General features: G+C 35.5%; 1 protein-coding gene and 1 long non-coding RNA gene across 4 annotated transcripts; one reads left to right on the forward strand and one right to left on the reverse strand.

The window, feature by feature from the left end:
- Positions 1-2,890: 2,890 nt before the first annotated feature.
- Positions 2,891-10,279, reverse strand: LOC141643109 (protein INVOLVED IN DE NOVO 2-like). The gene is made up of 8 exons (XM_074452142.1): positions 9,886-10,279; positions 6,858-7,816; positions 6,128-6,309; positions 5,813-5,902; positions 4,688-4,975; positions 4,382-4,591; positions 3,655-3,892; positions 2,891-3,302 (listed from the first exon to the last, which is right to left on the reverse strand). Exons 2-7 carry the CDS (start codon positions 7,771-7,773, stop codon positions 3,662-3,664), a joined length of 1,917 nt encoding a protein of 638 aa, XP_074308243.1. The 5' UTR covers positions 7,774-7,816; positions 9,886-10,279; the 3' UTR covers positions 2,891-3,302; positions 3,655-3,661.
- A 3,615-nt stretch (positions 10,280-13,894) lies between these two features.
- Positions 13,895-19,416, forward strand: LOC141643110 (uncharacterized). 3 transcript variants are annotated; one of them, XR_012543640.1, is made up of 4 exons: positions 14,647-15,278; positions 15,422-15,499; positions 16,082-16,164; positions 19,321-19,416. It is a non-coding gene; the product is annotated as an uncharacterized LOC141643110 (long non-coding RNA). The 3 variants fall into 3 exon arrangements; XR_012543641.1 differs by lacking the exons at positions 14,647-15,278; positions 15,422-15,499 and adding an exon at positions 13,895-14,022; XR_012543642.1 differs by lacking the exons at positions 14,647-15,278; positions 15,422-15,499 and adding an exon at positions 14,417-14,534.
- The last annotated feature ends 4,668 nt before the right edge of the window (positions 19,417-24,084 follow it).

A 24,084-nucleotide genomic window follows, 5' to 3' on the forward strand; every position in this document is an offset into this window, starting at 1 on the left:
CAGACTGCTCACTCACTTTGTCTCTGATACTTAGACAGTTGGTGGTCACAACTCCTAACCCCTCATTAGTGTCTGCCTGATATTTCACTAATTCCCTTGTTGATTGATTCTGTTTACTCTTTTCAACCTCCAAATCATGCTTAGCCTTCTTCAGTTCTAGCTTAACATCTTCAAAATTTTGCTTCCCTGGATGTTCAGAGCAACAACATTACCTCAATGAACAAAAGGGCTCCCACAAAAGGCGGGGTAGGTGGGTCGAATATATGTAGCCTTACCCTTGTGCCAACAACACAGAGGTTGTTTCCGAATGACCTATAATGAGAATTCTAGAAAATTTAACGAGTCATTTTACTTTAATCCATCATAATTCACAACCAAAGAATAGAGTCTTCATAGAGAAAGAGAAGACGGAAATAGGCTAAACAAGCAGATCAAGATATAACACTACAACCTGGTGACCAATTTCCTTCAATTTCAAAAAGCTGTGAAATATTTGTGTCCTTGACACAGTATCAACACAGATGACAAATTTCAGCAGCAAAAAATGCATCAAAAACTCATGATTGCGTCTAAGACACAAGAGAATAAAACCCATATATTAATTTAGATACACGGTGGTGCGAATAGACTCTGCTTTCTTACAATTACACCAAGTCACCCTAATTAAAAATTGCAGCAAGGAAAATATTTTGAAAACTAACAGAACTAAAACTTCTACTGCATCCAGTTGGTTTTAACCATAGAAATAAGGCAGACAGCTAATGAGTAATAAAACTGCATTATTAAACCCAAGATGTGATGAAGACTTGAACAATATACATCCTGGTTATCATACAACGGAGAAAGAAAAAGTTAAAGATAGGATCAAACCTTCGATATAAGCTTCATGCAGCCTGTATTTTTGTGCCATCAAGGAACCTATCACTTGAGATCTTTCAGCAAGGAGTCTATCTTTCTCTTCCATTAAACACGTCATCGTGGCAAACTTTTCAAGAGTTAAGCCTTCCTTTTCCATCAGTAAATGGTTCTTGTAGTCAATCTCTTTGGCAAGTTTGACCACAAGACCACGCAGGCGATTTACCTCTTCATGATTGTCATCTGCCATGATGTATTCTTCTGAAGAATCCAAGAAAATTTAGACATTTAGTTATTGAAACATGGCTGAATATCATACTCATAGCCAGTCTAGGCCATGGTAATCCCAACCCAAAACAATGTACTTTAATATTGAAACAAAAATCAGCAGCGGCCAGTGGGACATCAAGTAAGAGATCACACAATATCAGAATTAATATCGCAAAACCAACAAGTTGTGTATGAGTAGCGAGCTTACTTAAAAAACATCTAGAGACTTAAATTTTGTAAGAATCTTCGAGATTATTCTTTTCTGGCGTTCCATCGTATGAAAGGTACAAGTTGTGAGAGAAAACTTTCAATAATTCATTCATTTGCAAAAAGACTTGCAAATTTGCAATTCCTGTTCATACAATAAATCACTAACCATCCCCCATTTCAGTAATTAACAATTGCCAACATATTCGTCAGGAGGTCATCAAGCAAAAATCCATAGGACTACTTCTATCGTTATATGCCACGTGGGTGCGTGGTACACACTTACGATCCTCCGGACTTTTTCTAGTCATTTTCGACACCTTGCTAAGAAAAACTGGCTCATGCCCGTATTTGTAGCCTTCAATCACAACCGTCTCAAAAATAACAACATATCCTACAACCTATTTCAGTATAAAACCATCTTCAATCTAAAAATTTGAAAAGTTTCACCATGATCAAGACTTTTTCACCCAAATTCAAACTTTAGAAATTACCAAAATTGCCATGACTAATAGACTTGGGCCACATAACATGAATCAACCAAAAAAGAGAAAAAATACAGTTTGTAATAGGTAGTTGTTGACATGATCATTGAAGAAACAAAATGCAGGGAATATAAAGAATAACCGCATTAGAATCAGGTCCAACAAGAACAAAGGTGCCATGATACAATAATGCAAACCCTCAAAATCAAGAATTCCAACCAACCTGGGTACATGCTACTTACGAAGCATATACTCCCCCGTCCCAATCATTTATTTACGACCCCTCACAAATAATGTATAAGTTAAACCAAATGACCGGGACGGAAAGAGTAAATAAACTTGAGTAAATTCAAACACAAAATAAAGTAATAGGCGCTAGAAAATAGAAAGAAATTGAGAAAGATTTTACCTGGTGAAAGCAGGGAAATGTTTTAGGTTCAGAGAGTTGGACATGGTGTGAATTGTGAACTACTCCAATTAACGGACAGTACAGAAGTACAGTTGGGACACTTGTGAAATTGGCGCTATAGTAAATTATTTGTCTCAAACGGTATACATCTATGCATAGTCTCTCCTAAAAATATATTCACATCTACTGTGTGGCGTGGTCGGTTTTAGAGCTTCGTTATTACTTCCCTTGATCTAATACGACAACTCATTCCAGTTAGGTGATCGATAAAACGTCTTGCAATAAGTTGCTACTGTATACTTTACATGGAATTAAGTCATCAATTCTTGTTCATCATTCATTTTCATTACCACTCACTAGCCCATTTAGGCATTTACTACATAGATGGTCTCTGCCAAAAAAAAATACATTGAGGTACAGGGCAGGACAGAAGCAGACTCCTTTACTACTTTCTAATCATGTAATCAATCATCCGCACAATTCTTCCCAATTTGTGATAAATTCCACGAGTAGTTATCAATAGCTCAACATTCAAACTATATTTATCGCTTTCAGAAAGACATCAAACCCAAGGTCGATTAGCGATCCTTCTGTTACAGAATGAATCCTTGGTATTAAAGCCAAGGTTACTGGCTTAGACTGAGTCACTTGCGTTGAACTCAAGTTTGCATTCAAATGGTACATTCGCATTCCTCATAAAATCATACATACAGTTTTAGCTCTCAAAATAGAGCATCCAGTGCATCTAATAGTCAAATACAGCCGCATTTTCGGGTCTAAAAAGTTTTCACAGACCTTAAAAGTAGACAATGACTCAATAAGTTGACTAACTACTAGCACATAGAAAAGCTAACATCCAAATACATGTAATCTAACGTCTCTTGCTAGAAGTAGCAATTCCCTACGCCAACCCGGCCACAGTAGAGGTTTTATATCCAGCCCACTAAAATACAACATACGGGGACTGAATCTGGCCGGGGGAATAAATTGATGGTATTTTATTCAATTCATAATAATAATACTGTGGAATCATTTCACTTCCAAGCCCTAGTGTTCAATTGATCAAATGCTGCTCCCTGCACCAGAAACAGAAACACAAATTCCGAGTTCAGTTAATCATCCAGTCAGTGTTGAGTTGAAGATTCTTTCTGGATAAATTAATCTCATACAAAAAACTGTGGCTAATGCATCAGCAACTAGTGCAATTGCAAACACCAAAATTGATCAGCCTTTTTCAGTTCATTACTCTTGCGAGCCAAATAAAGTCGTTGGCTTTATAGCTAACGTGGCACATTTTCCACTCTTCCCAGGTGAGTTCAAAGTGGATTTCACTTTCAGATAGTTGGTGGTATTATAGAGGACCAGCCTAATTTCCTCAACAGATTTTAGTTGAAAAAGAAGGAAAAATTAGATATGAATCATCCGAACCTTCAAGTCAGCTTCTTTTGGGCCTGTTTTCCTTCCATTTGTTGAGAATATAGGAGACTCCTTCCTGTAATGTAGCCTTCCTTCCCTCTCTGTTGTTCCATAGTTCAGTAACTATGTACCTCCCACTAGGATTGTAATCGTTAATTTCCCTCAAGGAATTCTTCACGGCATTGAATACATCATCACCCCACTCTCTTTTCAGGTCACTTAGTTTCTCATCTCCGTCATTTATTACTTCCTGTACCAAGCAATACAGAATAAAGCATCATGTGCTCATTCTAGTCATAAAAAATATAAAGCATAATACTACACATATCCAAGGGTAAAACAAGCTTAAATTTTATTTACGGAAAGTTTCAAGACTAAGTTGTACTTGTGATCAACAATACAGTTCCTATTTTCCTTTTCCAGCTGATCAAATATAAATTCATCTGTTATTTGTGGTCTTTATGGTTTTTGACGCCACATATTTCCTCAATTTACCTTTTCCATCATGTTATCGGTTTCCTTAGTTCTTGTGCCATGGAAGTAGGAACTTTATATTTGATTAGAGGGTGTATAAAACATGAACATGCCAATCAATTAGAAAGGTGCAAAAGTAATATCCTTGAATTCTTTAAAGGGCAGTTGGAAAATGCAAATATTCTCTATAGCTCAAGTAACAAAAGAAGTCTATCATTACCAGTTTTGAGAATGAATAGAAACTCAAAATTCAACAGTGACATACCTTACGGTCTTCGTCAACACCAATCATCTTAAACGGATGCCAATCCGGATCCCTAAGGTAATCGTCCCACAACGAGCACAGCTCCGCAGCTTTATCTTCTGCTATATCTTCGGGGTACCTTCTCTTGCATGCTTCTTGAAAAACAGTGCTATCCAGTTCTCCCATTCTCTTGACACCAATAAGCCCGCGATTTGACATTTCTTTGAAACTCTTTATTCATGTACCATTGTATAGATTATATTAGAAGTGAGCAAATGTTATGCAAAAATTGGAATAAGTACATACAACAAGTTGATCAGTGCATACATTAATCAGTTCCTTGCGCGCTTCTTGGAGCTCTTCATTGCTCATGCGCTCCTTTACAATGAGGGTTTGGTTCAGAGATTCAACCGCCTCTAAATTTTCCTCCTTGTCTCTCAGATCTCTAAGCATTTTATCGACCTTCTGTATAACCTCCATATCTCCTTCATCTTCTACATGCTTCATAACGTTTAACTTCCCTCTGAGCTGCTCGATTTCCAGCTCTAGTGCTTGTTTTGCCTCTAGCTGAGTTTGGAGCTGCAAGATTCGCCTGTGAAGACCCTCCTTCTCTTTCTGTCATGAAAAAAAGTGTCAAACCTTTTATCTTGGACTCTAAATTTCTAATGAAGAGCAAACTTAGTACAACTGTCCTAGCACTACTTGTAGTTTGACCATGTTTGTTTTCAAATTGAATGAGCAAAGTTCTACATTGTACCCCTAAACTTCTTACTTATTTCTCCATCATGACCCCCTTCAACTCTCCATTAACGTAATCGCTTATCAAACAACTGTACTTCTGACTTTTATTCTGACTCATTAATGTCGTATCAACATCCTCTATGAGAAGCATCACAAATCACTTTTAATAGGCACAAACTACTATTAGAAACCTCCATTATGAGGCTTGAAATAATAATGGAGATTTCATGATTTGTAGTTAGAATCATATACTTTTGGTGGATAAATGGGTAATTCGGGAAACTAATAAGTAAATGAGTAGGTTATAGAGTAATTGGAATGGCAAATAGATGATTATAGATCAATTATGAAACTACGTTAGCAAAGACAACCAATAAGCTCATGGTATAGACTAATGTATTGAGTTCAGAGGTACATCATAGAATATCAAACACGAAGGAGTACAGCCATACAGCCATACAACATAGAAAACCGAAAAAATTCGGGGGTACGACGTAGAATCACAAAAAAAATTGAGAGCTTTACAAATTTCTTAAAAATGGGATCTTTATAAACTCGGCCTTATATCTTAAAATCACCACAACATTATAACCACCATTGTCCTAACTCCTAAGTCCTAACGCAAGCAATGGCGATATCGTCTTTCCCCAAGTATAACTGTATAAGTGTCAGGAAATAATTGTAAAGAAGCAAAAGGACAAAAATTCTGACCTTCTGTTCTTCTGCCAATTTTAGCACATTCTCATCAGCCCTCTCTTGGACCATTGACGCATGCTGAAGCGAGTTATTTTTCATGGCATTCTGAAAACAGAACGAAAATATAATGTCAGAACAGCACACTAGAACAATCTACAGATGAAGACTCTATCAGGCACTTAATGTACAGGACAGATACTGACAACTTTTTTTATAATTATTTTTAAATTGCTATTCTTAATAATATGAATGAGTAATAACTTTGAGGTCGAGCAGTATATTCTAAGAAAGAACCGTATAGTAATTTGCAATAGTGTAAGAATTGAACACCTTTTCAATCTCTTCAGAAAGTTTTTTCCTCTCATTTTCATTATGGGCCTCACGCTTCTCCAGCTCATGCACACGATGGTCAATCTCTGACCGTTCAGATTCCAGTTGCATCTTAATCTTAGAGTGATCATTGAATATCTTCTGGAAATGGTCTCGAGCATTTGTTTGAATCTTTTTTAACTCTGATGAAGACAAACAAACTCGTGAAACATTGCAGGCATACAAACATTACAAAAACCAATGCAGTAAACAATCATTTAGAAATAAGAACTTGTGTAAATATGGAAATGATTCGCGTTACAACAATTCAAGGAACTGTAAGTAAACCAGAACTAGCGTTTGGTAGTAAATTTGATGCAGCAGATTTAGCGGTGTAATAGCATACTGTAAAAAGCTAGGAGAGCATCCTATTGCAATAGCATACTAGACTAACCTTGGTCTTTGGGTACATAAGGGGCAGTTACAGCATTACAATGAACTCATGTTTTTTGACATTCTTGGCAAGAAAATTGTTTTTTGCATGCACATATTCACATTATTTACCTTTGTATTAAGAATGCAGTAACAGAAACTCTGAAATAACAACATGCTACAGCCTATAGATATCGTTGTGGTGTGTTATAATGAATGCAAGACTAAACGGAACTCCGAAATAATGTAGAAACAGCATGTCAAAAAGATCCAGAAACAGTGTGTCTAAGAAATGAAGAAATAATATATGACTACATGCCTTCATTATATGCCTGATGAAGCCTGTCTTTTTCTTCTGCCAGCTTGTTGAAGGAAAGAGAGGTTTCAGTGAATCTTGACTCAGCTTCTTGCAGACTCTTATTCTTATACTCAAGTAAATTTGTCAGATTGGACACAAGTTTATCAGCCTTTCGATCTTCTTCTGCCTTCATTTCAGAAACAGTTTTCAAGTCTCCAATCTTCCGCAAATGGTCACCAATAATCCCAGCTGAAATATAATCATCAGCACGTGCAACCCAGCCATAAAGTCCAGATTTCTCGGTATCCTTAGTTTGCCAGTGCTGCTTTCCATGTTGGTTCAATTCATAATCCTTCTCAAACGCTATAGCATTGTCCAGACCCAACCAATCTTTGTTGAACTCCACCACAGCAGTACCCGAATGGCCTCTGAAATTCCATAGTGGATGGACCCTCTTAGGGTTGAATCCCCTAGCTCTTAGATCATCCCTGAGCTTTGACCCACTTTCCCCAACATAACGGCCATCCTTGTAGTGAGTTGGAATGTTCACCACGATTCCTATCCAAGGCCACACGAGTTTTTCATCATAGTCACAACTCGACAGAGGATCCTCAACAGCAGCAGCCTGGTTAGGCTTTGATGAGCTCGCTCCATTTTGCACCTCCTTTTCCAAGAATTTGGCTAAGCCAAGGTGGTTTGCCTTCTCCCTCGCCCTTCTCTTATTTGAGTTAGCATTCCCTATTCCAGATGCATGCTGAAATAACTCTTTGTAAAGGTAGTCTCGCTTCCTCTTCTTTGGACAATATGGACATGTAAACTTGTCTTCTGATACCTTCAGTTCACGCTCTCCCTTTTTGAGCTCTTCATAAGTTTGTTCCCCATAATCCTCTATCTCAGATTCACTAATGTCAGTGTCCTCTTCGGAACTGTGACCCATGGAATAAATCACCCTCTTTTGATCAACCAATCAGTCCAGAAATCTGTAAGCAAGGTAAGACATTCAATGTATTACAATTATAAGGGACTAAGCACCGTCACACATACATAGCACGTCATGGCGTCAAACAGATTCCTTAAATCACACAGTCAACTAAAAATCACCCTGATAGCTTTAAGTTTTACGGGTTTAACCTGAGTTCTCTTTTCACCATAATTCATTCATTTTTCACATTTTAGAAGAGTAAATACTTGGACATGCTCATTAGAACAGATAAAATGTTAGAACATCAAGGACAGCCATTAGCAGCACCAAGATCAGTAATTCCACTGTATAGAACCCTAGCTATGAATCAATGTCAAATGTCAATTATTGTAACATCAACATACCCTAAACAACAAACGGTCATTATTCATTTGTATCCTAGAACTATTTATGAAATTCGTTAGAAGTGTTGACAATTACTCCCTTTTCACCCAGATTAAAATTGCTACTAACAAATGATAAACAACCTAAAAAAAATCTGTAAGCAAATATTACATATAGCAAACAATTAATGATATACTAACTCAGACAGCCAGCCAAAAAACCTGCAGCACTAAATGATCAAATGATCTGATCAGTCGTACAAACAGTTCCTTGGACATTTTTATTGCAATGAAGTACATATCTTATAATGTCAACAACAGCCACAAATACCAAACGATCAATAAACCCACTACACATAACCATAGCCATGGAAGTCAGTTATCAGTTGTCATTTGTCAAGTATCGCAAAACACTCAACAGCAATATTTCATTCATCTCCCAAAACCCAATTACGAATGAAGTAGCAAATATTGATGATGTATCCCCTTTTGCCCAAAAAAACCTACATTTTGCTACAAATGATGGACATAGACTTCAAAGGTCAAATTCTTTCTATTGAAACCAAATAAAAGAAACATGGACATTGTCAAAAAATGGATCAAAGCAGCTCTTTACTACTCCATTATTAACTCAAATTCAGTTTACTTTTTAAACCGTTTTACCTATTTTCTTGTATCTCACAGCTCTTTACTACCCCATTTTTAACCAATTTCTACATCTTTAATTCCCTATAGCCAAGGAAGCAGGTTCTTGGCATTGCAAAACATTAAAAATTACGCCCTTTTAAAATACAGTTTTTTAAAATTACTCCCTTATATAATTTTTTCCTAAAATTACTCCCTTAAAATGGATTTTTATCAAAAATTGCTTTAAAACCTCAACTTAAGTTACTTATTCCGTCAGTTTATGAACTTATTTCGTTTGTGATTTAGCCAATTTATACTTTGAAACCTAGTTCAAAAATTGACGTAATAAGTCACCTAAATTGGAGTTTTGAAGCAATTTTTCATAAAAGTGCATCTTAAGGGAGTAATTTTAGGAAAAATTATATAAAGGAGTAATTTTAAAAAAACTGTATTTTAAAAGGGAGTAATTTTTAATTTACTCTTCATTCATCTCCCAACATCCAATAACAATGAAGTCATCACCTTTCACCAAAAAAAATACAATATTTGACAAATGATGAACATAGACTTCAAAAATCAAAACAGCTATTTAGTACTCCAATTTAAACCAAATTCCACATTTTGAATGGAACCAGCTATAGCCATGGAGCCGTCAATTTTCATTCATTCAACTCCCAGAATCCAATTACAAATGAAGTCGTAAATATCCATGATTCATCACCATTCACCAAAAATACAATTTTTTTTAACAAATGATGAAGATAGACTTCCAAAATCAAAGTTTTTTCAACTGAAATCAGAACAAAAAAGATGAACATTGTCCGAAACAGATCAAAACAACTCTCCACCACACCAATCTTTACCAATCTCAACATTATTAACCGTATCACCCATAAACTTAAATCAGATCACCGCATGCACAAAACCAAACAAGTGGGCACCTACCATTATACTGATACATACTCTCTCCGTACCAATCATTTGTTTATCTTCCACTAAAATACTCTTTACAAAGAATAAAAAAACGTAAACAAATGATCGGGATGAAAGGGGTATTAAAAAATTGAATGAATTATATAAAATCACACTAAAATAAAGAAAAGTTGAGAGCTTTTACCTGAAATAACCCAGTAAAAACGTTGATAGAAGAATGTAGATTGGGGAAAAGGGGTTGCTAGGGTTTGAGAAAGACAAAAAAATGATGAGAGTAAATATAGAGAGAAAGATAGTGTGGTAAAATTTGGGTAAAGTTAAAAGGAAAAAGGGTAAAAAGTTAAGATTCCTGGAAATAAATGTGAGAAAGAGGTGGGATTATCAAGTAAGGAAATTGATTGATTGTTGAAAATAAGGGAGAAGTGAATCCAAGTAATAAGTGGACTGAACAAGAGAGCTGTGTAGTGTGTAGGTGGGGGAGTTGGCGACATTGATAAAAGACGCACTTTTGGGGGTTTGAGCGGAGTTTAACGTACGGAGATACTCAAATAACCGATGTTCATCAGTCTTCACATGTTACTTGTTACCTCATCAGGGTACCTAACTTTTGATTCCTTTTACCAATTCTGACTTGTTGTGGTAATTTAAGATATTTGCAATTATTGTGTGACGTAAACTAAGAGAACGGTTAGTAATGTTGAATCTGAAATATATACACAAAGTTATTCTATTTATTTATAAACATTTATATATACAAACAACACACATGGGATATATTATACATTTATTGGATCCCTATAATTATTTACATTATTATATTATTAGTTTTGAACTGGCGTGGAGAAGGTTGGCAGTCAGTCGTCGTCCGAAATGGACAGAAGCTCAATTTCGGGAGCGATTTCATGCCTGGTAGTTGTGTAGTACTCTTGTTTTAGCGTTTTATAGTTTTGCTCAAGCATCTTTAGGCTGTAGTAGTTATAATCGACGACATCAAACCCATATAAGTCCTTAAGAAATTTAATAGCTTTTCTTGAACAGCTCTGCTGCGACATTCCGACAAGCTTTGAAGGCGATCCTATAAATTTAACACTTTCCGAACGAGAACTAAGTCCACGTATTTGAACGTAGGCTCTTAATTCGTCTTCCGTTGCTGCGTAGATGCCAAATTCAGCTACAGGTAGATGGAGTTGTTTAAGTAAATCGTTTAATATAATCTTCAGATTTACCTCCATCGGACATCGCTCGATTTCTGATGCATCTGAAACATGTAAAATATTTAAAGTGAGTCTATAAACAAAAAAAGTAAACCAAACTGTAATATTAACGCATGAATATGTTAAAAGAAGGAGTGTTTTTTAAAGTTAATTTAAAAGGATTTGAGAATAAGTTTTACCCATAGGAAATGATCTTCTGCAAGTACTTCTTACCTATCTGTGAGGCTTTGTTGTGTATTTATAGAAAAATTCTTCTGCATGTTAAATGATGTGGAAGGTATTTTTTTTGGCATCTGTATGACACGTGGAAGGCTTTACATTTTAAGTAAAATGACGTGTTCGAAAAAACTATTTTCGAGATAAAGCACATATATGTGTAACGCCATATGGATAACATGTGTATCTCTATAACTTTCGCAACAGACCGATGTCTACTAATAGATAAGGTTTCATTTCCATTTCAGATTTATCTTTATGACTATAACTAAGAAAATGTGCTCCAAATAAATCTGTATGATGATGTGTACATTATTTTGTCTGTTTATGATATAAAAAAAAATTTTCCGAATAATTATTTGATTAAATATGAATTTGCTTTTATTTTTTGATTTTAGGTGTGAATGCATGTATAGCTCTCTGCACATTCGGGAACACCCCTCTCCAAAGCCCTCGGATTCCCTCGACTTGAATGAGCTTTCTTAGGGCATCAGTTGGGCCGGAGTATATGCGCTGTAGACGTTGGCTTGCCCGGGAACCATCAGCTTGCAATCGCACTTTGACTAAATCAGCTGGACTTGCCACCACCTGCAAGCCTTAGGGTATGAACTTAGGTGTTGCTAATCTTTACGTGCGACATTAACACCAAAAGACGATGACATACAGATCACCAAATAGCACATGGATACATCCGCTATCAGAAGACAACGTCACTTCAAAAAGCCTAAACAAACAGTAAAAGAACTCAGAAAAATAAAATTGAGCAAATTATGGAGTAACATATAAAGTCAAGATGTCGTTTCTATATTCTTAGAGTTACTTGCACATTAATGTCGTGCAGAACTGAAGAAAACATTGATAGTTTTGATATACAACTCAAAATTCAAACCAGATTCATTCGTCTCTAAACTCAATAATGTACTAAACATGACAATTGAGCAGTAATATTCAATCACAACAGTGTTTTCAGTACACAGCTACGCATCAGCGACATTGTATCAGCAAAGACAAGGAAGAAAATGACAGACCTAGCAAATTGTCAAGAGCTAACAAATATTCCTCACGGTTTATCCACAAGCAATCCATTAGGTTCAAAAGCAAAGCTACACTACAATGTCTTCACCTCAAATTTTCCTCTTTTCATTCATGTGATTAGCAGCCTACTCGATCTCCACATTTTCCAGTTGCCAGTTTCATTTGGAAAATGCAAGAATCTTTTGAAGGTTCGGACATTTGTTTGGAGTATTGGATTGGGTGGGATCAATAGTTGCAGCGGAAAAAGCCTACAAGCAGCATTTCTCTTAGTATTACATGATGTATCAGAGAAGTTGTAAAGGGTATCTAATTTTCCACAGTGTCGTTGCTTTATCTTTATGGATTCCACTCTCCTATGGAATCAATATTTGCCTACAACCTAATTATATCAAGCTAAAAATGAATAAGGAGAATAAAGTTCATTGGCATTGTGCTTACGGCAATACCAATGAACTTGACCATTCATCATCATTCAGTTTATTACAATGCAATAAACAAACCCTCTTCTCTACTCAATTACCAAAAATTGTACTCGGTTTTCTTTCGATCACCAATACAGTAGACTACCAACGTTTCTGGCAAATATTGGCAATACGCCGATACTTAATACTCCCTCCATTCATTTCAATTCTATACGTTCGCTCAAAATTCTCCTCGCATATCTACCCACCTTACACTAAAAGTCCCTAAGGGAGTGCACTGTTCATTTGAACAGTTTTAAACGCACCTTCTTGCGTCGTTTTGACCTCCTTTTGTTATTCATTCAGAGCCACACATTTTTCTCCTTTTTCATTTCTCCTTTCTCCCTTCTTATGCTCTTTCCTTTCTTTCTTCTTCTGCAATTTCACCTTTCTTTCCTTTTGTTATTCATTTAAACGCATCTTATTCTTTCTTCTGCTCTCTCCTTTCTCCTTTCTTCTGTTATTATGTAACTATCTCAATCACCGTCATCGTTTATTCACTCAATTACTTCGCCCTTTTTTCTGGTTCGATTCAAGTTTAATGTCAATCTAAAATTAGGTTCTCCTTTTAACCGATTTATTTCCTAATTTTTATTAATGTAGTTTGTTCTTTGTCTGAGTTTGATGGTGATGATCAGTTAATTTAGGGTTTATGTTTGATATCATTGTTTCAGGTTTAGTGTTAAGAGCAGGGAAGTAATGAAACAACAAGAGGATTTTCACAAAGGTGGCATACACAACAAGAAGATGAGGTACTTTATCGTTTGATTTGGTTAATTCCATGAATTATAACGAAACTGATTAATTTTGCTGGATTTGATTGCTTTAAATGTTCACAGTCATATAACTAAATGTTATTTGATTACTTTAGATATTCGTCGGTGCTTGCGGCATCATCACAAGGTTATGATGTTTCAAAACCCCGTTTCTTTTAGCATTACTTATATCGGTTATGAATGTCGTTTTCGTGCCGCTCGAGCATCTTTGGTGCGGAAAGGAAAAAAACTGTTGTTTAAATGGGTTCATCAAATAAGTTGATTAAATGCATTCATATGTGAATGCTTAATGCACTGATTGATTAGGCGACTTGGTTCATTAAGAACTTTGTGGTTTCATTAATTATGCACTCAATGTTGAATGACTGTTGCTAAATACTATTCGATTGTTTTTTTGGACCGCTTTTATTTTGTTCGTGGTTCCTTGCACAGCGAGATAGACTCAAATAAGATCTCAGTTGAATTTGGTGATTTGTTGTATGCATGGGCCATACTATACTATTGTAGTGTAGGAGCTGGCAAAAAAATTGGGAATGAGATAGTGAATGCTCGCTATAAGTCATGTTGTTTTTCTGGTATTGATTTCAGCGCCATTAATTGTAAAATTGTGCCTGGTCAGGTATCATCTTATTAACCCGCCCTTTCTTTACTACTTATACTCGGTATACTTCTATCTTGTGTCTCGACCTATGGTGTCCGACCTTTCGCTTACATAACAATCTCGGTCTCTAATGCTTTACTTTGATTGCACGTTCACATAACGGAATTAAAGTAAATAAATGCTGATAATTATAGTAATTGATCGCTTGGGAAGTTAGTAAATTGATTAATTGGTTTAGTTTGTTGACTTAAATCAGAATTATTACTTCTCAATCAGTTGGGATGTTAAAAGATTGCTTAATTGCTTTAATTAGTTGTTTATAGTGGGAATTTTAGTGCTTGATCACTTGGGAAATTAGGAAATTGATCTGTCGGTTTAATTAGTTGATGGACATGGCAAGTGTAGAGCTTGTTCACTTGGGAAGTTAGAAGGTCAATTAGTGATTAGTTGTTTTCAGGGGTAATTTTACAGAGGTTGATCACTTGGAAAGTTATAAGATGCTTGATGTATTCATGCAAGATAATTCGAAGGTAATTGAATCGTTGAAGTTGTTAATACACGCAGTTTGATTCATTTCGTGTCGATTTGTTGTTTTTGGCGCTTGTGTGGTTTTGTTTATGTGATCTTGATTTTATGTGTTGCGATTATCTTCATCATGTTTAATTTGGTTTATTCAATTAAAGGTTAATGCTTGTGAAATCATTTTGAAGCCTGACCAGATATAATGGAAGACATGTGAGAAATGGAATGAAATCGTTAGGGCCGGAAGACGGATTATTTCTTATTTTGAGGTGGATTTGTAGGGTCGCAAATGAAATGGCTTATCCGAAAAAGACCTTATTCTTTAAGATGAGAATCAATGATCACCAATTAAAGTGGATTATAGTGCTTAGTGGGTTTTATTGTGTTCCCAAATTTTAGATAAAACTATTTTCTGTTCAATTTCAATGGGAGTCACTGTGCTTTCGATCAAATGCCAACATGCTTAAACTCTAACTTTGCTGTCATATATACAATTAGACTATTCTTGCTAAAGTTTTCCATGGGTATGACATAATTTGCAGCTTTTATGAACGTGATTTTGGTTTTAAAGGCGATTTTTTTTTGTTTTCTTCTTACACAAACAAAAATACCCCCATCGACCCAGTTGGTCGAGTCAAGAAGGATGAATATATATGAGCCTCTACACCAGATCAGCTCGTGAGTTGACAGTTTTAGAGACGATGGCTGTATGAATGTATCTCCTGGAAGTGGAAGATAAAATGGGCAGCCTGGTATTTTTTTTACTCTTTTTTTTTGTTTTTTTTTTGTTTTTTTTAACAATGTGCTTCTCTCATAAATGATTCATATTTTGACATATAATGCTTTTTTTAGACTTTTGTTTAATGTTTCTGCTTTCTAAACTTGAAAACTGTAGTCAGAGGATACATCACATGGAGTTGTAGCAGCATTTTCAAATAAATACGACCAAGAAGCATCTAAACCTTATGATAAGGTAAACCATACACATGAATGCTTTCCTTGCTTGGGTGCATTATTTTTATTGTTTAGTGTTAAGGGAGCTACAAGGGTAGTTTTGATCTTTGTGAGTTTCAAACCCAAGTTATGAGTACCACCTCTCAATGACTTTACTTGGAACCGGTTAAACAGGTCATTTGGGTTGGATCAAATAATTTCAGTGATCCTTGCATTCAAGGTCGGGTTTGGTCATTCAAGGTTGAGTATGCTTCTTGTTACTATCGGTTAATTTTGGTATATGAGTGAGCTAGGGGTCAATAAAGCTCGGCTCGGGTTAGATCGAGTTAATTTTGAGTAAATTAAAGCGAGCACTCCCCTCATCTTTCCTTTTCATAATCAGACCTCTACATTTTTAGGGTTCTTTGCTCCATGCCACTCTTTACTCTATAGTTTTCAATTTCTTCATAATAATTTTGACTATCATCATCTTGTTATTCTTGTTTGTTTGACATCTTCTTCAGAGTGTGTTCTTTTCTCGCTCTTATCTCAGTTGTGAAGAGAGAAAGTTGTGTGTTGTACCTTTACTAATTTGTGGACCTAATCCATATCCCTGCTACAGGTTGGCGGCGATTATTTTAAGCTGTCAAGTTTGCACTCTGAGTGGAACATAGGCATTGAGCAACAAGTTGTTGGTGCTTCAGGGTACCTATATTTTCCTTTTCTCTTTTCTTTTTCCTTTATTTTGACAACAATAACATAGTAATAAACTTCATCATGTGTTGACATGATGCTGGTACATTGCCCCAGAATACTACAATGGAGGAATCATTACCGAAAAGCTTGATCTATATGCTTTCGATATAGTATTGATGTAGTTTATTCCGGGAAAGAGGATTAAGGAACTAGAACAGGACAAGCCCCTTCCCTTTCCTATTTTAGATTCAATTCAATTGACTGGTAATTATTTACTATATAGTTAGCTTTATATAACTATATAAGTATGTAATGCAAATTAGTGAGAATATATGATAGTGTGAATTATTTACTATGGTTTTGATGTGCTGCTCTGATGAGTTTGTCTATGTATAACTCCATAAAAGTAAGCCCAGTTAGGTGTACTGACTTTCTCCCTTTTTCCCGATTATTATTAATTCGTGTTTTTCTTGCTTCTGATTAGTTCTATTGTTTAATTCTAATTTATGCTCACATTTCTCCATTTTTAGCTTTTTGCATTTGTTGATGATGGATGAATTTAAAGATATCCTTTTTTCTTCCTTACATTAGTAGGCATTATGCAATATGTTTCCAGTATAGTAGTAGTAGTATTTGGTGTATAAAGTTTTTACTTTTTAATTAAACGGACTAATAGAAGCCTGTGCGTCTCTACTTTAATGAAGCACTTGATAGTTGGCATGTTCCGAAGAAGTTTCTTGCGCTCTACCCTTGGCCTCGTTATGAGCTCTAGCCTCTTAATTGACAAGTCAGATATGGTAATGATGAACAAATGTAGGCACTAGAAGTTTGAAGTTGCTACTTCGAGAAATTTGAATGTTTAACAACCAGTTTTTATGCGAAAAACAATAATATTAACCATCGATGAGCTTCACTATATCGCAGTTGCAGTTCATGGCTGTATATTTCTTTCTTACCTAACTTCTTGAGTGTGGTGTTGTTTTATCAGAAAATGAATGCTATGAGAGGTTGGCCTACTATGGAATGAGTGTGAATCTCGTGAACTATGTCATTGACCATCTGCTTTAAGGCAATGCTACCGTATCTAAGAACTTAAACAATTGGTCAGACTTGCTATATATCATGCCTTTAGTTGGAGCCTTTTTAGCTGATGCTTACTGAGGGTAGCTTTTGGGTTATAGACAATGTCGAGAGGAGGGTGATAGGGAGGAAATCAGGGAAGAGGTAATTAGGAAACATAATAGAGGAAAGGGAAGCAGAGAGGGGACAGGGAGGCATGACATGGAGAGAGTGATAGAAGAATAAAGTAAAGGAGACAACTGTAGTATCAAGAAAAAAAAAACCAAACCCAACGTTTTAGAGAAACCAAGAGTATTTTTTGCATACTGTTCATTATGAATAGTGTCCTCTTTTAGCCACGAAGGCGAAGGGTGTTGTGCTTGTGCCCATGATTAATTAGACATAGCTGCATCAAAGGTGGAATAAGTATTTTCATCGATCTTCTTTTTTGTGTTTTCGCCCTTTGTTGGTCGTGAGTTTCCTCCTGGCCTTTTCAGCTTCACTTTGCCTGATATATTATTCCATTTTGATGTTTAATTGCAAGTTTAATTCCTGTTGATGTATGCTTTGAGGAATGATAAACTCAATATTTGAGAAATAATCATACATTACATAGGTTTACAAAAATCTAACACAGATGGTAAGAAAGAACCATGTGAAATGAATTTGAAATAAGGGTTTACGAAAATTTGTCTAAATGCTTGATTCTCATCTATACGGTCATAATTGAATATGAAAATAAGCTTATCTATTTTTCTTATAGAAGATATTTTTTTACTTATTCGGAAACAGCCTCTTTGTGTTGCTAACACAAGGGTAAGGCTGCGTACATCCGACCCCCCCTTACCCTGCAATTTGTGGGAGCCATTGAGGCACTGGGGTAATGTTATAATAATGATATTTTTTTACTTGTAATATGGTCTCACAAGTCTTGAAAAAAAAGACTTTTCACTGATCCTTTATATGATTAAGTAGTTTATCATCGTTACCCTACCAGTATGCCTTTCGGTATTACCTATAAACTTTATAGTATAGATTATCAGAGCAATGGAGGGAGAAGGAGATGAAGAGGGAGAGAGGGAGGAAGGTGACTTTAACAGTTTGTTTGTTATCATCGTAGAAAATTCCTTTTGTAATGGCTAGGCGACATCATGCTGCCTCAACGGGGAAATGAGGAAATGAATTGGAAGTGCTACACGGAATTGTTCAATCTTTATTGATTTTCTAAACACTATGTTTTCTCAGTTTGTAGGTGTGTACTCATGTGGTGACGTCGTGACGAGTTACTTGTTATTTTAAGGTGATTGCAGTAGTGTAGGCCTGTTGGGCTTTAGTATTTTACACATCCAACTCCTCTACTAAATCTAACTTACTTTCTGTAATTTCATACTCCCCATCTATCTGACTGCTTTAGTAAACCGTAAATTTTTTCTTCTTTTTGGTGATCTGAGCCTTCATTATTTTTGTGTAAATGTAGACCTACTCAAGTAATTAGGAGGAATTTGTGGTTGATTAATTGGTTTTGGGTGACTAACGACTTAATGAGGCTAATCAAGCTCATATTGATACTGGTGATGATAGCATTGTTGTTGCTCCTTATAAAAGGGAGGTTCAAGTTCTTAAGTCCTTGTATTGGCCACTTATGTGGTTTTGTTGGTGATTGAAGAAACAGACTTTTACTATGGGATGCGGGGTTCTTTTTTTTTTGTTTATACCTGAGATTATTAATATTGTTTCCGTGGTCATCATGAACGATATTGGTCTTTATGATTTAGAGTACCTTTCTTTAAGAAACTTCAGGGTTCAAGCTCAAAATCTGTATTTTGTTGTTCTTTGTACTGATTCGTTGATTAGCAGTGATTTACAGGTCTCTTGCATTCTTCGACCTTGTATTAATTTATTAGTGATAAAGATGACTATGAGGTTTTACCGAATATTAGATGGAGAAAATATAGTGAGGCTTTCATCTTGATAGATTTTGTATAGGTACCAGTAATGATTGATGATTGTGTTTTGACTTTTGACTGAGTTTCTCTTGTTACATTTTGGTTGGGTTTCATTTAGAAAGATTTTCATTGAAAAGTGTAAATTGTGGTGCAAATTTAGGTGGAATTCAGGCGAAGTATGGACAAGAAGAAAGTAGAAAATGGAACAGCTCTAGGAGATATCGGCAATGTAGTGACAGTTAGAGGAAGAGGTCTCGATGAATGCGTCCGCAAAGCCGCAATCGATTAACCGCCTCTCACCCGGAGAGTTTCGTGCTCAACGCTTGCCAATGTTGGGGCTAATGTTGATAAAATAGAAGGCACATTGCATATAATGTAACTTTCTATTATTAATAGTATTAATTTACATGTGAGCAATTCAAGAATTTCATATCATATGCAGTAAACAAGGACATTAGTTGGTGAATTCTTATAATGTAGATGGAGTAAGAAACCCAACAGAAGTTGTGAGTTTGTGACTATCATGTGGTCATGTATCAACTCTATGTCATTGTCCTATATTTGCTTGATGTCAATGTTGACCGGGTGTAAACCTAGGCTATGAGTACCACATCTCAATGACTTTACCAACTAAATACTAGCTCTTGCTATATCGCAATACTCAGTACTACTATATCTTATATATTAAGAAATTAGTGCTTATATTGTTTGTTTATTATCCGCCTATCTATAGTTATGTGCTGATTTTTTGTGTTTTCATATCTGGTAGTAGGATATTACTATGAAGATCTTAAATTTTTCTTGGCAAGAATCATGTACTATGTGTGTTCTTCCTGCAAGTGAATTCAATAGCAAATGTGCCTCTTTGCCGGCCTAACTGCCTGGAGGGCACTCTTTGTCAAAAAAGCAGGATCCAGGAATCTCAAAGGTTGATATTTTTCATATCTGTGGAAATATGTCTCTTCATTGTATTCTATCTCCCAACTATCCAAGAAAAAAACTGAAAGGAAAAGCTATCACTACCTAGGAACTCAATGTCTCTTCATTGTATTCTATCTCCCAACTATCCAAGAAAAAAACTGAAAGGAAAAGCTATCACTACCTAGGAACTCAATGCCAGGCATTGTAAAGTTTCATTTTTTTCCACCAATTGTTGGTAACTTAAATGAGGTGGTTAAAATTTGGTCTGGATTGTTATTTGATTTGATCATGATCTAATTTATGTTGTTATTTTAACGTTGTTAGTGTGGTCAGAGTTTAATTTTTGATTTGTTTATTAGGTGGGTACTTTAGGGAATTGGTACAGTGCCTCTAATCTGCTTTAACATTTCACTTGTAAGACAAATAAAATTGTTTGTTTACTAGCCTACCAATCATGCTTGTGTCTCCATGATTGTGTCATGTCACAACATTTTACGTATGCTAATGACCATTAACATATGGCTACAATATATGGTCTCCGCTCACTTGTGGAATAGAACATTAAAATGTTAAATGCATGCTATAATAACATCACCAATACAAAACAATCTTTTATAATGCGGTTTAGCACTATGTTGTGTCAATATATTGCCAATTCCTAACTACACACTCATATTCATGATTGACCTTCAATTAGTTGCTAAGCCAACGATAAAATTTGTCTTGAAAAAATTAAACTACAATGAGCAAATAGCACTTTGTAAATAAAAGTAATATCAAATAGCACTTTGTAAATAAAAGTAGTATCTTTGGGTACTGCGCCCGAAGTAAAATGAAAGCAAAGTAACGATCGAATTTACGCACTCCGTGCAACAATTGTATAATATATATCCACCTAAAAATGTCCTTCTATAGAAAAATTACCGTCCTTGCTAGCTTCAATGACCATTCACAACATCAGCAACTAAAGTAACAAAACTAATAATCAACTATAGCGGTCATGAGGAAATCGCACTCCATACATGAAGCGATACTAATCAAACTAAACGAGTCATAATATCTTGGGGTATCGCGCGCAACGCGCGCGATACAACAACTAGTTTTTAAAAACGTATCTAAATGAAATAAATGTACATAGTATTACTCCTTCTGTCCCATTCATTTGTGGTCATTTTCCATTTTGGGTGTCTCAGTCAATTGTTGTCCTTTCTATTTTAGGATTGCATTTGATTAGCAATTTGATCCTTCATACTCAATTTGGTCTACCTGTCATCTTATAATTGACCCTATTCTCTTTACTTGGTCTTTGTGCCAAAAAAGACCAAAAACAAAGGACAACAATTGGCCGGGACGGAGGGAGTATACAATATCAAATGGCATTAACATAACATTATCACAAGACAATTAACCATATCAAACAATCAGAGATCATCATCAACACTCAGATATTCAAAATGTTAAATCCCTGTTCAAATAATCAAAAGCTACAACAATCAAAACAAAATTAGAGTCTTTTAATAAAGAAGAGTGGTACGATACTTTACTCGTCTTAGACAAATAGAGCTGTCTTAAATGAGAATTTGTGTTTAACATGTTAGCACTCAAATCAAAAACTCGATTCAATCAAAAGAATCAACCTTTACAACAAACCCCCGTCTTAAGTTAAGACGGTCTTAAACAAGAAATGGCGAAACTGAATACCTGAGCAATAACCCCAAATAACCCACCCACCAACAAAATCCTTAGAAAAAAAGAGAAACATCATCATCACTATCACCAATTCACCATTGAAAACAACAAGAGAATTCCTCTATTGTTCATAACCAACAATTCTAATAGGAGTATAAAATAAATGTGTAGTTAAAGCAGGTGATAAACCATTATATAAACCCAGAAAACCATCATTTTTAACAATGTTGAATGCTATTTTGAAAGCATTGGTGTTTGATAATGGCGATACTTAGTTATCATATTCACTACTAACACAAATTTTTCTTCTATTATAGTAGACTTGCTACATACTATTCTGAAAGAAATAAACGGCCGTTGGTGTTTTATAACGGTAACGGTTACGTTTACACAACTATAGAATGGATTGACTTCTCTGTTATATAATGTACCTATAAGTAGTCATTTAGGAGTATTTCCAACAACAAATAGCATAAATTTTGTCAAATTAGGTGCATACCTGTAACGATATAACTTAATCCGTCACTTGAAATCATTAATGTATCACGAGGGCATATATGAATGCTCATTTTTTAATGCGTATACGTTTACGATTAGCCAAACGACGATGAAGATCAGTCCGATGTTAGAGGACGACTGAAATAAAGCAGCAAGAAGCCGTTATTAAAATTGCAAAACCTGATACATATGTAAGTAAGCTGTGTCTTTCTAAGTAAAAAGAAAAAGGTAAACTAATTAAGAAAAGAGTTCACAGATGAAGTAGTCTTTTTTCCAACAAGAAACTAAACTTATACCGATTCGGAAAACGCTTTCGTTGCTCTAAACTTGTGTTTCTTTAATATGCTACGGGCGAAAGCGTATTTGTCTAACTGGCCCACCAACGTCGAATGACCACAGTTTTATAACAAATTCGTGATCCTTTATTCTAAGAAGAGCTTCATCGATTAAGGACAACCGTTCCTAAAAGAGAGAAATAATAGTAGTCAAAGACTATAGTATAAAATTGTAATAGATAGTTATAAATTAGTAATAGGAAAAGGTTTTCAGTATAACACTACCTCTGTTGACAGAGCTAGAACTTCAACGGTACTTTTTTTTAGAACTACTTCTACCAAAGAATCGAAAAGCGTTAAAACGCATTTCACCCGTGTTGTCGCTGAAAATAATTCTAAGAACGCAGCTATCATAAACGAAAAGTAATAATGTTAGACATTCTATATAGTGGCAGATTATAAGTTGTAACGAAAAAAATAATGCCTTTTACTTATGTGGCTTTTGAAATGCCTTCATGAGGTTTATCGGAAAGGGTACACTGAAAGGTTTCCCCAACTGGGACGGATGTTCCTTTTCTACAGACATTGCATGATGTGTACGCAAAGCCACCTGGATTTGTGATGGACTTTATTTGTCTTTGTATGAGTATAATTTTTTTCTCCTATAAATTGGTGAACAACGAAATCAGTAAATGTTTTGTAAAATATATTGTTTGGCAAGTGTCAGCCGTACTTATATTTGTGTAAAGATTTACCGCTTGATCCGCAAGAGAACTTATTGGGAGCAAAGTCTCTATGTTTTCAGTTGAGGTGCCGCGATTTGTTGAGCTTTCGCCTCGATTTGTTGAGTTTTCGCCTGCAGCATTTGCTTCATAAGTAATAGCAATACTTCTGAGGTTCTCTTTATTGTTATTTGCCCTGCATTTAGGCGGTAGTAAGATTGGGTTGAATATGAGCTTAAACCGCAGAAAACTAAATTTTATCATACCATATCCGTAATTCTGATGCGGCTGAAATATCGCTGTCTAGTACGATGCTTGAAAAACGGGTAGTACCCCAGCAACCCCCTGTGTATTGTATTGTTTTATCATATGCTTAATAAAGTTGATAATTATTTTAAAATACGGTAACATACCTCCAAATCTGGCTGCTCTAACCCGAGTGATCTGCACAACTGGCAGAGATTCTATGATACGTGCAATTTTTTCTGTAGGTTCTGAAGCATTCAAATGCCAAGCGGTTACAACGACAGGCTGCATCCTGTATATAGAGGTAAAGTGAAATAGAAGAAATTTTTTACATAATGGCCATTGAAAAACCGCATTTCTTAAGTTTTTTAGCTCTGGTCAACAACAACTATGTCTCTTGCTTGTTGGGTATCACCAGATGTTCTCGTCGTAACTGTTTTTAAGGATTCAATAGAAATAGCTACGCCAACTATATCTACATGGAAAAAAGAAAAAATTGTGAGCAACAAAATTTGCCAAACTTCTATAAAATAACAAATATGATAAAATATAGCGGCAATCACCAAATCGTTC

This window comes from Silene latifolia, chromosome 2, assembly GCF_048544455.1.
Source record: "Silene latifolia isolate original U9 population chromosome 2, ASM4854445v1, whole genome shotgun sequence".
NCBI classification, from domain to species: domain Eukaryota; kingdom Viridiplantae; phylum Streptophyta; class Magnoliopsida; order Caryophyllales; family Caryophyllaceae; genus Silene; species Silene latifolia.

What these genes read in the sequence shown, in the direction of transcription:
- LOC141643109 (XM_074452142.1), bottom strand. Translation starts at nt 7,773, where the DNA reads ATGGGTCACAGTTCCGAAGAGGACACTGACATTAGTGAATCTGAGATA. An exon ending in CGCGCAAGGAACTGATTAAT is followed by an intron (nt 4,592 to 4,687) that starts GTATGCACTGAT and finishes ACATGAATAAAG; the next exon opens with AGTTTCAAAGAAATGTCAAA. An exon ending in GTGTTGACGAAGACCGTAAG is followed by an intron (nt 3,893 to 4,381) that starts GTATGTCACTGT and finishes TGCTTGGTACAG; the next exon opens with GAAGTAATAAATGACGGAGA.